The sequence below is a fragment of the Rhagoletis pomonella genome, unplaced genomic scaffold (assembly GCF_013731165.1).
Source record: "Rhagoletis pomonella isolate Grant_MI unplaced genomic scaffold, Rhpom_1.0 Rhpom_scaffold_00008, whole genome shotgun sequence".
Classification (NCBI taxonomy): Eukaryota; Metazoa; Arthropoda; class Insecta; order Diptera; family Tephritidae; genus Rhagoletis; species Rhagoletis pomonella.
In genome coordinates, this window is record NW_023458562.1 from 40560871 (window position 1) to 40576025 (window position 15155).

General features: G+C 35.6%; 1 protein-coding gene across 1 annotated transcript in view; it reads left to right on the plus strand.

Moving 5' to 3' along the window:
* LOC118744865 (probable serine/threonine-protein kinase DDB_G0282963) overlaps nucleotides 1-15155 on the plus strand; it is a 122974-nt gene that overhangs the window by 8793 nt on the left and 99026 nt on the right. Inside the window, exon 2 of the mRNA XM_036478252.1 lies at nucleotides 1580-1830. Coding sequence (XP_036334145.1) covers nucleotides 1580-1830 — 251 coding nt within the window. The remainder of the gene's footprint in view (nucleotides 1-1579; nucleotides 1831-15155) is intronic.

The following is a 15155-nucleotide window of genomic DNA, read 5'->3' on the forward strand; positions in this document are numbered from 1 at the left end:
CACTGAATAGAAACTTCAACTGAAACAGTGAAAGTCTTCGTAGAAATACAAATGGGGCCATAAGTATCATGTCTGACAGTCAGGCAGTATCAGGACTTGTGAACAACTGGAATACTCTATTGATTTTTTATGCGTGCATAACAAGGTAAGGGTAGCCCTTTGGTTTGTACTACGGCAAGAAGGTTCCGGCGACTACGAATAAGTTGACGTTCACGAAAACGTGGGATGCAACGGAGCCTACACCGCAGAGCTACTAGTGGCTTCCGCCGAACGGCGGATAACAAAGGGATAAGGCAATCTAGAAAATTTTAACTCCCCTAAATGAATCTAGGAGCGACTTCGCAATTTTAGTCCGGAAAGCGTGCGCACTTTTACTGGCTACCTGACTGGACTTCAGGTTATGTGGATGGAATATATGCATAATATGCGATTTTCCACATATCATAGGTCTAAGACTTTTATGTTTCGCGGAGTGATTATAGTCTCCGTCCAGAATCTGAGACATGACATCCTCTAAAGCATTTAAATTTACAAGTACTGCAATGTGGATTGAACTTTTATAGGATCAGCACAATGGCTCTATATACATACATAGGTCACGTTTAATAATAAAAAACTATTTATCTTTTTTTACAGAGAATTTTTTTTAGTAGGTATGTTCCAGCATTATAAAATAATTCACAAAATACGTGAAAAATTAGTTTGTTAACTATATATACTTTTTTTCTTTTATATGGGGACCGACCCGACCTACTCTGCATTTGTATGCATGTTCAGTTTGCTCTATGTCCTTTACCGCTCACTGCCCTTCACTGTGCTGCCGCTTTGTTGCGATTTGGAACGCTACTTTCACCATGTTTGCGCTACACGCGCGAATTATTTCATTTCACTTTTGCTAATTAACTCAGCCCCTCAAAGGTACCGAATTCCTCGACTCTCGCAACTTATTTGACACATACATATGTACATATGTAGGCATATGTAAAATTAACATTTAGCATGTAGCACACATGTATTTATTCTGGTATATAATTTCAAGTACATTTGTACACAGGGCAATGCAAACAACCATTCCGTTAGACTTGACAAACTTGCCGGTGTGTCCTCTGCTCGCAGCTCGCTGGCAACTCATCTCTTGCGCTGCGGTGCTCAGGATTAAAGGATGGCGGTCGGGTCGTACATATGTCAATTCTTAATTGCTTCAAATATGTTTTGCCATTTGCAATGCCATGAATATTCGACGTAGCGGAAATGTTAATTGAAGGATAATTAAGATGGCATCATACTTGGCGTGCACTGGGCAGGGCCCCCTGTAAATGAGCGTTATTAATTGCGCTAAAATGTTTGCTTTTCGAATAGGCGTGTTGGCAAATGAAACTGCGAAATTTTAAACGGCTAATAAAAACGCATAAACACGAACACTTGTGAGGTACTTAAGAGTAGGCATTTACATTTGTGAATCGCACAATTTAAATAAACTGAATACTTTTCTAAAAAGTCGGCAAATTATAACTAAGGTATTTAAGGTATTTCGATCAAATATTTGTTTCTAACAACTTTTTCCTTATTCCATTTTTAGGCGCCACAGCATGTCCGCCAGTCTAATGTCCTGTGTCCGGGAGAACTCCCCACCGTTGGATGTTGTGGATGGAGCCAACTGCAGCAGTGCAACAGGTCCAATGTCCTTGCCTGATTGTCATATGTCCACAATGTCTACAGGCAATCAACAACAAATGACATCAACGCCACTAACGACGCCAAATGTCAACGAGAGTAGCAGCAGTGGAGGCGGTGCTGGTGGTGGTGGTGATGGAACAGCACCACATACTGGTAAGTGACAAGCGAAGTTACTTAATACTGATTATAAAGTATTTCCAGCATTTCGGTGCGCGGTTTTTGTGAGTTTTGAAAAGCTTAGAACCAGAGAAACTTTCAAAGTTCAGAAAGTACTTTAAACTTTTACAAAGGATCCAATTTCATGGATATTTTTTACTCTACTGCAGTAAACTGGAAAAGTTGCGAAACTCTTAAAGACTTTTCAGAGTATCGGAGGTTCAGGCTGTGGTCAGTCGTGGCAATCTCCTACTACTTCTGCACTGAATTACTGAATTGTTTTCCTCTTTTCAGAATACATACCTGTATATATATTTTATATGAATGTATATCCATCCATAACAAAAATCTCCTGTCTGTTCGTTTTCTAGCAATATGACATTTTAAAATACCATAGTTCAGCACTTGCCACATTCAAATGTCATTGAAAGCTGTTACGGAGCACAGTCTGTATGTCTTTTGTATCTTTCTGTTTGAATTCGCGTGCGAGTATACCATTGTAAATACAAATGAAAGGGCGAAGAAGAGCTCTTAAAGTGCCGCTCATTGGTAATGTACTTCAATTACACTTAATGAAGATTGAAAGGAAGCCTAATAAATGATAAACTTATGTAAATTCATTGACACTAACTGGATGGTAGATGAGCGAAAAGGAAAAATGTTTACTCAAGTTGAAAGGAACTCTTTGTAATATGAAAACTGACTGAAAGAATAAGAAAGTAGAGAAATACATATCGTCGTTTAAAGTACAAAACCGCGTATCGTTATTCAGCAAAACTGCGTAACTGACATTTGCGGCCAAAAAATGGATTTGCTCACACAAGCTCTTGGCTCAATCTTTATCCATTCGTCCTCAAATATACCAGCCAGAAATGCGATTGCTTTATAAAAAAGGGAACCCTTTTTGAAATATGAGTGTTTCTACTCTCTAGAAAATAATTTATGTAACCTCGCATACGCGGTTTTGCATTTTGTTGATACGCGGTTTTGTATTTTAAACGACGGTATGTATTTACAGTATATTTTGCTTAGCTGCCCATCCTTCTTTGCACGAAAAACTTGTGCGCTTAACCGAAAAAAGCACTCAAGCGAATTTTCTTTACTACTTCAATGTGGAAGGTATCCGAATCCCTATGAAACCAAATAATGGAGGAGCACTTACCACGTAGAAATTACTGCAAGAGAATTTTTTTCCGAATGGTATCTAATTATCTAGGGTAAGGCTTCCTCAAGTGGGCACCGAATTTATCAACATTAATATTTTTCAATGATGTTCAGGCAGCGCCGAGTTTTGTAGTCGAACAATACACTGTGTAATTTTTGTTCCAAAATTCCAAATAGCTTTCTTTAATCAATAATTGAAAATTTTTGCAGTGTTTTGGAATTTTTTTTTTTCTTTGAAAGTAAGTGTCCGAATGAAAAAATTTTTTGGGTGCAGATTTAATTTTTTTATGAAAAATTGAACTTTTAAGCAATTTCTGCGCCTCGGGGACGAAAATTTTTATCAACAACTTATGTAATAAACATTTCTGCATTTATCTATGAAAAAAAAAATGCGTGCATTTCGATATAGTTTGGCCGGAATGAATTTTTATTTGCCAGCGTGCGCGCCCGACTCCCGCTGGCATCCGAAATTCGAGCATGAGAAATAAAAGTGGAACGATTGAAACGTGCATTTCTTTCTTGCGCAAGAAGTCAACACGAACCCGCACGCTGGCAAATAAAAATTTATTCCAACCAAACTATATCGAAATGCACCCATTTTTTTCATAGATAAATGCACATATGTTTATTACATAAGTTGTTGATAAAAATTTTCGTCCATGAGGCGCAGAAATTGCTTAAATTTAAAATTTTTCATAAAAAAATTATTGAAAAGCAAAAACAAAAATTTTGTAACGCAAATAATTTCATTGCATAATTTAATGTTTCTTAAATGTGCACCCCAAAAATTTTTTCATTCGGACACTAACTTTCAAAGAAAAATAAAAATTTCCCAAACACTGCAAAAATTTTCCTTTGTTGATTACAAAAAAAAAACTATTAAGAATTTTGCAACAAAAATTACACAGTTCGACTACAAAACTCGGCGCTGCCTGAATGTCATTGAAAAACATTAATGTTGGTAAATTCCGTGCCCACTTGAGGAAGCCTTACCCACCTCTGTACATATGTATGTCCCCAAACTCTGAGAAAGTAGTTTGGGGACATACATATGTAGACTATGTAGGTATAGTGAAACACTTGTGGTGAATATAATTCAATAAAATCGCGGAACATTGTAGTGGCGTAGAAAGACACGAAATAATGCACGTTAAACTTCACTCAGTTATAATTTTACAGGGCTAAGCAAAAAAATTTATTGTGAAAAAAAGCACCAACGTGGTATCGGAACTTAATCTGTCTTTAAAAGATGTATGTCAATACGAGGAAAATATTTTTGCATGAATAAAATTTTATATCTTACCTTGAAAAAAAGCTAGTTCTCAACTTTCTGTACAACGTTTTCAAATTGTGAATTTTAAATTTTTGTACGGTTTGAGGTTTAGTAAAATTATTTTAGTTAACAAGAGTATATCAAAGATTTTTCGAAATGTAACAGCGCGGTCAGAGCTAGAAAAGACTGACCATAAAGGGGCAAAACACCGTCTTTATCAGAGACGCTGGTCTCGTATAAAGGACTATCCTTTTCGGTTCCTAAGTCTAGTAGCAGTTTTTTCTCCGCCTTCCTCAAAGGCTCACATGCCGAATGTGTGTGCGTAGGTGTCACCCAATAATGGGAAAAGGCAACTCCTAGGTTCGACAGAAAAAAAATGTTTTAAAAATTGCCTTACAAAATTTTGGGAATGAAGAACGATAGAAGAAAAATATTTAAAATTTAAATATTTAATATTTTAAGAAAAATATGCACATTACATCTTAAAGCATCTAGAAACAACCCTGCAGGAAATGTATCTAACTATAAGCTGAACTTAAGTTGCTTAGGAAGGAGCTATAATTCACTTATTATCTGTATATTTTCTTTGACGAAAGCTAACTATATTTCTATGGCGATGGCCGCGAAATAGTCAAGGTTACCTCTGCATTTGATGTAACTAACTTGTAACTAACTACTTTTGGGCATTAGATATCAATAGGAAAAAAAAAATATTTGTATTTATTTTTTTTTGTTTTTTTTTTTATTTATTTACTTTATTTATTTTATTTTATTACACTTATTTCGAACTCCGTCAGACATAACTTCAAAATGATAATATGAAATTTCGATCTTCCTTTTATTTGTCCTCAATTCGAAAAAGTATCTGCGAAATGCAGGATATTTAAATAGAAACGCGTTTAAAGAAAACAATCTCGAGCTTTACTCCTGCACTACTTGTCCACTGGTTTCAAGTTACCTTTTTGTAGCTAACCACAAGTTGTATATTTTATAGAAATCCCGCAAAAAAGCTAACTACAAGTAGGTTATTTTTTATCAATTGATAATTTTTTTCTGCAGGGAAGTGCCGATTGACATCCAATGTATGCGGTGCGCATTCATTTCTTTTGTGCCTCGCATGCGATCAAAATGGAGAATATAGTCAAGTATTGTAAGTAAGTGGATATTTCGGTTTATAGATTTGTCATAAACGTCTATTATCCAAAAGTTAATATTTTTATAGTTTCTTTGAACGTTGGTCTTTATTTAAATACTTTAGTTTAATTTTTAACTTTGCAGGATTTGCCAAGTTTTTCGTACGTGTGACTTCCAAAAAATGTTACGTTAAAGACCACTTAAAACAACATCTATCTTTAAAACAACAAGATTTAGGAAACAAGTGTCTGTATATAAAATTTAGCTTAGGATAAAGGAAAAACTTTTCGTTTTTACATAACGTTTCATATATATGTATGTACATATACACAGAAATATAGGTGTGACTGTAACGTTAAGGACAACAATTTTGATAATCGATAGATATATTGATGAAACCTCTATTGCCGTAGTCGAGTAATTAAAGGCGCTAATATTTAAATAATAGAAAGAAGATTTTTCCGTATACATACATACAAGCAGTCGCCACTCTACCGACAATGGCAACCCTCAATGTGTACTTTTGCAATAAAAAAGCTACCCAAAACAAGGATTTGTGCTGCGATGTGCATGTTTATTAATTCTATGTTTCTTTTTTCCGTTGCTACACACCCATCGGCGTTATCAATAACAGGTATGTAGTACCATGTATTTGATTGCCTTATGGCGATGATAGTCGCACAGTTGGCTGAGTTCTGTGTTCATCTATCAACCAATCAAGTTGCTGCGAATGTAATCATTTCCTAACTCAAGTCAAATTGCGTGTGATAAAAATTGCATGAGATAGCATTTTACTTTCTACAAAAGTAAAAAAAGGGAAAACGCTGAACCGCAGAATGTGAGCAGGCAATCAAGCGCAAAGAAACATGCAAAGAAGATTTCACATGAATGGGTGACTCGTTCCAGCTTCAATTTTCATTTTAATTTCTATTTTTCCAGTTTGAAATTGCTTTGATACAATTTTATTTGCGCAGCAGCAGCATTCAGAGCAATCAAAACCACACCCACCGCAAAATGAACTCAAAGGCACACATAAAAAGTCTCGTGCGTGTTTTTGTTGATAACTGCCTGTCTGTCCGCATGTCTGCTGGGGTTTATTGACTTTGTGCTTGATAAGCCACAAATATGACGATGATATGCAATTATTGTTTTGCTCAAATGCGCCTACGCCATTAGCATATGTAGATGGACGCATATGCAAACATACACTTATACACAGGGTTGCCACTGACGAAAAAAAATACTTACCGTCCACTTGAAAAAATCTACCAATTGTGGAAAATATCTACCAACAATTTGTTTTAGTTATTTTAATGAAACCTATAGTTTTGTTATTTTTTTAGTTAGTTCCATAAGAATTCAAATTGTGTATAAGGAACTTTTTATTTAAGAGATCATATTAATGGCACTTCTCAGTTTCCTTCAACTAAAAGCGAAAGTGATTAAACTAAAGGCAACAACGAAACTTCATCATTTGAAAAAAACTTAAACTGGAGATATTACAGATAAATACAGTGACTCAAAAAATACTTGGTGATTTTTTTTAATGTTCACCATTTTTTTCAAGCCAAATTTTTTTGGTATTATTTTATAAGGTAATTGTTTGCGCTTTAGCCGAACATTTAAAAATCAAGGATTCAAGCTAAATACAACATTTAGAAAAATTCAAACAATTTTCGTTTAAATTTCGAAATTTTTACTCTGAATTTTTTGAACTATTTAAGGTATGGAGTTTTATAGTCCATAATACTTGAGGCTAATCAACAATTCGCAGATAAAAATTCCCGTTGGCAGTTTTTAATTTTTTTGCCGCCAGTATTTTGTGTTTTTTTTTTTCTTTAACAATTGCCATTTATAAAAATATGCGTTGATTTAATTTTTTGCGAAGGCTCGAAGTCGGTAAGTACATACTTGTCCGTTCCGTTTTTATTTAAATAATCATTTAAAATATTTATGCAATCAAAAGCTTCTCGGATTTCCCGTAAAAAGAGTTTTGAATGTTCGCCTATTATCGACATGTTCGCCTTTTATCGATATACATTTATTCGTATGTAAATATATAAAAAGTGTGCATTAAAGTGTTCGAAAATTAATGCAATAAAGTGCACTGCACTTTTGGAAAGAAATTTCTAATAAAAAGATAACTACGAAAAATAAAACGGAAACGAAAAGTTTTATTTGTTTTTCAAACTAAATAATTGAACAAAAATCTACCAAAATGAGAAAAAATTTACCTTTTTACCAACACAAATTTTTTCTACCAATTTTGGTAACAATTTTCCAAAGTGGCAACCTTCTCATACATTACTGCATTTTTATAAACGAACAAATGTAATAGATACATACAGGGCTGCCAACTATCCTTAGCTATGAAGTGCCATATTGAGGATAAAAGAGTGCCAACATGTGCCAAATTGAAAAATAAAAGTGCCAAAAAAGGTGCCATTTTTTAATTCTTCCCATCTAGCATTAAAATTAGAAACAGATTCCTAAAACAGAAGTCCGATGCCATATTAAAATAAAACACTTGTGTACACTACAGAAATTTGAAAATTTTTGTTGCGGAAAAGAAGTACAAGCAAGCGATTTCACAAAAATTTATTGAAATATTACTTTGTGCCAAATTGAAAAATCAAGTGCCCTTAGAAGTAAAATAGGGCCAAAAATGGCACGGTTTGAACGAAGTTGGCAGCCCTGGTTACATATGTATATGAGTATATATGTACACATACGTATGAATATCTGAAGGAACTTGCTGTTGGATATTATTAAATATGTAAACATGCTTACAGAAGTTCTTTGCCAGCTATTTGCTGGAATTATAAATGAAATTTCATTTCGTTTTTTGCCTGTCTGACTGTCAGTTTGGCGTTTGACTTTCACTGACAAGCCCCTTGCTGCATTCCCAGAGGAAATTAAAAAAAGGGTTTGTTTTATGCATTACAAAATATTGCTGAATTCTGCAATAGTTGCAGTAGAAAATAAATTTTATAATGTAAAAACTTTACAAAAATACATCTTGGAGTACATTCATATTCTATATAATTTCGTGTAAGAAATTTTAATTTAAGTATATAGTATCAACCCAATAGATGTGAAGGCGCTGGGTAAGCCGTGCCGTATACGTGACCGGCCCAAGATGCCGATTTTCGAAATTTTACATTTTGAGGTCATTTATTTGCTAGCGGCAGGACAGTATTATAGCACGAGGCTCCGGTAAAATGTTTGGCTCATCGAGTTACGGAAATAGCTCTGCCGCTTACAATTCATGCTGACCGCATTTACTGTATTTTATCGCAAAGCAGTGGCCAGCGCATGCCCTATTGTTTTCGTCAACGCAAAATGTAGGGATGGTAAAAAAATTAAATAATCGATTAAGCAATCATAATAATAATAATAATAATAATAATAGATTGGCGCTTACACATATGATAGTGTTTGGCCGAGCTTCTCCTCCGATTTGTGGCGTGCGCCTTGATGTTGTCACACAAAGCGGAGGGACCTACAGTTTTACGCCGACTCCGAACGGCGATTATATTTTTATGAGAAGCTGTTTTTCAAGGCAGAAATGCACTCGGAGGTTTGCCATTGCCTGGCGAGGGACGACCGCTGTTAAGAAAAATCCTTTTTTCTATATTTTTTTGCAATGTTGCTTTGACCAGGGCTTGGACCCAGGCGATGGGGAGTGAAAGCACGCACTGCTTACCACTACACCACAGCGGCAATCATATTTTATTATTTAACCAAGTTTGCAAAACAAAAGTTTTTTACAGGTATTGCCTTCCCCGAAAGTTTTGCTTCACATCGAAATTTGTGCTCCCTTATTTTCATTTTGACGCAGTTCAATGTTGATTCTTTTCCTTTTATTTGGCTTTGCTTTTGGTTTTCGCTCAATTTAATTTTTATAATTTTTCAAAACAAGAAAAAAAAAACTTTGAAATGAAGTGAGCCATACAAGTTTTGAATTTATTTACAAGCAAATGTTTTTTTCCAGGCTTTTGCAAATTAAATAAGTTATCTGCAAGAAGGTTTATTTAAAAAAATACGTATACATATATGGTATATGGCGTATGGAAATATCCTTTTTTCCTAGCAGTAAACCTTTTAGTGTGGGCAACAATGATATTTTTTAAATAAGGCAGATCGGAATATGCGCTCTCTGGGAAGACAATGCCTGTAATTATTGTACCATGATTATGATCCTGAGGATTGCTGTTGTTTATTTGGTCCTGCGAGTGTGGTAGAGCTGTTACCGAGATATGTATATGGAATAGTAAGTGGGCGGGGCTACGCCCATTTTCCAAAAATGTAAATATCAATTTTGAGTGAATAAATTTCAGTAGTTACTGTGTGCATAGATAAACGGACGGTCAAAAAATCACGGCTTAGTCGCTTTATCTATTCATTCTTAGCATTTTGGTGTTATCTATCTCGATTTATATAGGCTGTTAGAAAAAACCCTTGTGCACAGTTGCGCTCGGGTATAAAGACGGTAAATTTTGTTGGTTTCCTTTTTATTTTTTTTTTGCGCTTATAAATAATGAAAGGAGCATTTCTAGGAATATTAAGAACATAGATTCTTCACTATTTTTTCGAATTTTCGGATCTTTGTGGGACCATGCGGAATTTTTCGCAACTTTTCGTGATTATCTACAATATTTTTAGGAATGCCATTACTTATTTTCCATTAATTTAGTTCGTAATTGAAATTGTTATAATTTCATAAGAAATGAAGAATAATCTAGTATAAAAAAAATCTAAAGAAATGTGTAAAACTTATGTTTGGGATTATTCTGAGATTTTTTTTAATATTTGTCCAGAGATTTTGCGAAAGCAGGCCAAATGGTAAATAAGTTCTGAGATAATTCCACCTCGACATCCTTAAACGGCTTCGGCAATAGGATTTCGAAACGATATTAAGTCGTACCGCATGGGCAGCTAAGGACACGTGGAAGAATAGAGAATTGCAGTTGGCCATCTGCAGAAGCTCTCTTAATCGTCCGCGCTCGACTACCCGGCAAGAGCACTTTGCATTCCGGTTTTTTTTCAGCGCTCGCTGAGCCATTGGGACTCATATTCGCTCCGTGTCAGAAGACGTGTTCACGAGGGCACCCTGGTTAGCTAAGCAGCTTCGTGCATTATTTGTTGATTTGAGTTGTTGAGAGAACACCGAATCGCTGACCAGTTTCGATCGTACCATGGGTGATTGTAGAGCCGTTTTGCCGCTCGGCTGTCAGGTAGATACTTACCTTTATAAACCGAAACGCTGGAGAAGGAGAACACCGAATCGCCGACCAGTTTCGATCGTACCATGGGTGATTGTAGAGCCGTTATTGCCGCTCGACTGTCAGATAGATATTTACCTTTCCAATCGGTATTACATTACATAACCTATCGACTACCTCCTTTATAACGGCCACCTCTTCTGAAATACGCTGCGAAAATCGATCAGCTTAAATGTGAGATTTACGAGAGTTTCTGACAGAACACATCTCATCTAAAACTGCCCTCCAACTCCCTAAAAATGCTACTTGGATTCAGATACTGTCACTCTATAATTCATTCTTTAGATAGATGTGTGTAAAGAAGGCTTCAAACGGAGCAAACCTCGGTGCACACCGATCCGTTTCAATAGGTATGAAGTTGATGTCTCTAAAGACTGCCGAGTTCTGATAACTTGATTTCCGCTAAAACAATCTAAACTTCTATGGGTTAGGCAACCTAGTACACCATCCTAAAAACCACGAAGGCATGCGAAAATTCTTCCTTCAATCTAAGCTTACAAAAAATCCAATCCTTATGGGTTTCTATTGCATAAAATTAGTTACTAGAAACAAAATTCTGATTATTCATTTTCGTTAGTATAATTCCGTTTATTCTAGCCTCAATTACTATTAAATTAATATGAAAATTGTGGTTGAGCATACGGTTGAACATTAAAAAACACTAAGCAGCAACTAACCATTTTAAATAAAAGAAAAAAAACCATTTTCAATACGCCCAACTTGAATTTCATAATAATTTTATTTAAGTCGCCTAGAGCGTCGATGCAGTAACAAAAATACATTTCGTCTTTCAATAAACCTCGATTTCTTCGCATTTCGCCCACCGGCCAACAGTCGACGCTGATTGCAAAACATCTTTTCATTGGAGGAAAAAAGTGCAAAGAAAATCGGTGTTCGCAGGTGAATCGAAGTGGTGTTGCATCTATTGCAACGCTTGGCGCTCTGCGACAGTTAACGTCTACTCAATCAGACGTCAGCTGCAGCAGTGCAGTGGCGACAGCAGCCATGGCAACAATAAGTTCATTTCCATTCTCATTTCCAACTTCAAGCCGCCCGCAGCTGCATTGCACCGGTGATTTTTATTTCTTATTTACTTTTGCTGTTCGCTGGTTCATGCGACACGTCAGCAGCGTTAAGCTACATTGCATTGAAGTGAAACGTGCAATCAGCAACTCTGCCAACACCGACAACGTCGCTTGTGGTTTGGGTGGCGTTAACGTCTGTCAGTCAGAGTTATAGCAGTCATCTTCTTCATTGCAGCTGTTGATGCTGTTGTTTTCTTGCGTAGCAAAAAAGTACTGCACAGCCCTGCTACGCACGCTCGCCTTGCAAGCAAGGAAATGAAAATAGTTTGTTGAGAAAATGAGCAGAAAATTGTTGAGTACCAACAAAAGCGGCGGGAAAAAGTATCTCAGTACAGTCAGGGGCAGCAGTTAAATTGCAGCAGGGCAGCATTAGCGGCATCAGCAGCCTTACAGCTAAAACCTCTGAGTGTAGAGCAAAAATTCGAATCATTGTTATTGCAATTGCAACGATAATACGGTTTGCCTTTGATGTGTGGTTGTTGTATGTGTTGTTACACTGCGTCAGTATTACGCTCCAGATGCGGAAGAGCAAAATTTAATTGAAATTTCAAAAGGCCATGGGTTGGCCGCGGCATGAGCAGCAATGGCGAGTCGGCATAACAATGTTGCTACCAAATCACTGCATCAAAATCACTGACAACCCATCGACCAGCTAGTCGACAACAGCTCTGCACTCACACGAGAGGAAGGGTACCGGCTTTGCTGACCTTTCGTTGATGTAGCGTTGATGGAGAAGTGGTCCAATACTCGTTGTTTAATGCTATTAGCTGATCAGTATTTGCTTTTTCCTTTGCATTTATCTCAAAAATGCTTCGCGCTTTAATTAAATTCTCTAAGCCATAACTTAATAAAGAATATGGGAAAAATAAAATTATTTGTAAATATTCGCTGCTCAAGGAAAGTGTGGGCGAATCGCCAGACTTTATTCTTAGATATGTCGCTTAATCATGTTCTCATTGTGTTTGGCGCTGTAAGCGCCGAAATTACTTCGACCAAGTCCAACAAACTATGTATAATTTAATGAAATACGACTTTCCAAACAGATGGCAACCCTCTTCAATATATTTTCAAACTGCTAACTTATTAAATCTTTTCCGTCGGACACCCATGTTTGTGATACATATTCCAATTACTAATTCCCTTAATTTAAGTAAAATTTTATTTTCATAGGTACAACTCTCCTATATGTAGCTCAGATATCCCTGAAAAAAAGCTTTTCCAAAACCATTTAGGTTGATACCCATTTTGCATTTATCCTTTGAATTTAATTTTTAAACACGTTCAATCTGAAGATTTCTTAACAATCTTTCGTTTAACTTACATATTGTAATTTTTTTTTATAGCTTGCGAATAATTAATTTAAATTTTGCCTTATAAACAAAATATTTTCGAACTACAACCTTTTGAAGCCTCTTTCTTCTGACACCCATATTGTAAAACACATTTTAATGATTTTGATTTTTTAGTCATAGCATAGCAAAATTTTTTAAATAAATAACTAAAAACATGACTTTAAACACTTTTAATTTTTTATTTGTATTATTTTGTTGAACAAGAACGAAAAATAAATAGCAATTTGTATTGTATTTACAATACAGCGTGTGGAAAACTGATCTATGCCGACAGCCAGTTCGAAAACGCCCTATCTCAGAACACTTTTCAAAAACGCCCTATTTTAGAAATTTATTGAAAAACGACCTATCTCTGAAAACTTTTCAAGAACATCCCATTTCATAATTCGATTCAAAAACGCCCTATCTCAACACATCTTAAATATAAAGTGAAACCTCCTTTGGGCGGACACTCACCGTCAGCCATTTTTTGTCCGCCGAAGAGAGGTGTCCGCTCAATGGAAGGGAAGCTTATTTTAGTACTTTTTAATGTTTTAATTAATTGAATAGTCACTATTTCTTATTTGAATAAAAGATATTGATATTACATCGTTCAAACAAAAATGTGCATGAATTTTTTCAAAAGTGCATATTTCATTTATGTGCGTAAGTACATACGTAGAAATAACAAAATAAAAATAAATATTACATTTCAATCCATAAACTACATAAAACCATAGATTCATTACATAAAAAACTGGGAAATTGTCGATTGACGTAAGTTTTATTTTTAATTTTTTTCAGTGTCAGTACCTTTTTCATGTTTTTATCAGTAACCAAATCTAACCAGAAATATAAATTTTCGGTCCATGTATTTATTATTATCTATTGTTATAAATTCATTAGAATTGGAATTGGATTCTCCAAGGGTTTCTGATAATTTAAATAACGAACCTAAACCACTGCGCAAACCAAACTAAATGTGTGCATAAAAATCACATTTTATGCGGGAAGTCCCCCTTTTCCATTTAGTAGTCCGCCCATGAGGAGTTTGCGTCCGCTCAACGGATGTTTTTATTTGATTTGTTATGAAAAGGAATCTTAATGTCCGTTGATAAGAGGTTCGCGTCCGCTTAGTAGAGGTTTTTGTGTCAATTTTATGCAAAATAACTGTCCGCGTCCGGCCAAGAGAGTGCCCGCTTAAGAGAGAGTAATTTGCTCCGAAATTTGTACTTAAAACTTGGTATAGGAAAAAATGTCCGCCCAAGGGAGATGTCCGTCTAATAGAGGTGTCCGTTAGGAGAGGTTTCACTGTATTTTCAGTTGAGATAGGACGTTTTTAAATCAATTCCTGAAATAGGGCGTTCTTGAAAAGTTTTCTGAGAAAGGGCGTTTTCGAACTGGCTACTGAGATATTTAGATCGACCTTCCACTAAGTTGTCGATTTGTATTACTTATTCATTACAACAACTTCAACCTTTGAACGGTTCCCACAAAACTTTACGGCTTTAAAGCATTGCTTGCACTTTGCTGTGGTTTGAATAATTTTGTAAAAATATCCATACTTTAGATTTTGGCGGTGTCATTGCTTAAAGCAATTATTTTTCATAAAAACGACGATGAGAAGATATGGCCCTTGCTCAAATCGATTCTATACAAGTACTTTTCTTTCGTTGCCGAGTACAAATCGAAACAACGATTCGAGTAAAAAAAGTAGTTGGTATCGAAACAAAAGTATCGAGTACATACTCGTATTTACTCGTATCGGAACATCCCTACTCATTAGTATGAAATTGATTTTGTATGTCTTCATACCAAATTCCAGTACTCCACCACAAATACTTCTTGAGGTATGCAGAATGAAAAATTCCATTTGTATGGGAGAACCCACGCCCCCTTTTCTAATCGAGATAAAAGCTATCCTATGTTTTAAGTTGGGCTAAATGACATTCCTGTGCAAAATTTCATCATGATGGGTTGAGTAGTTAAAGCGTGAAAGCGTAACAAATAAACAAAGAAACTCATTTCCGCATTTATAATATTAGTAAGG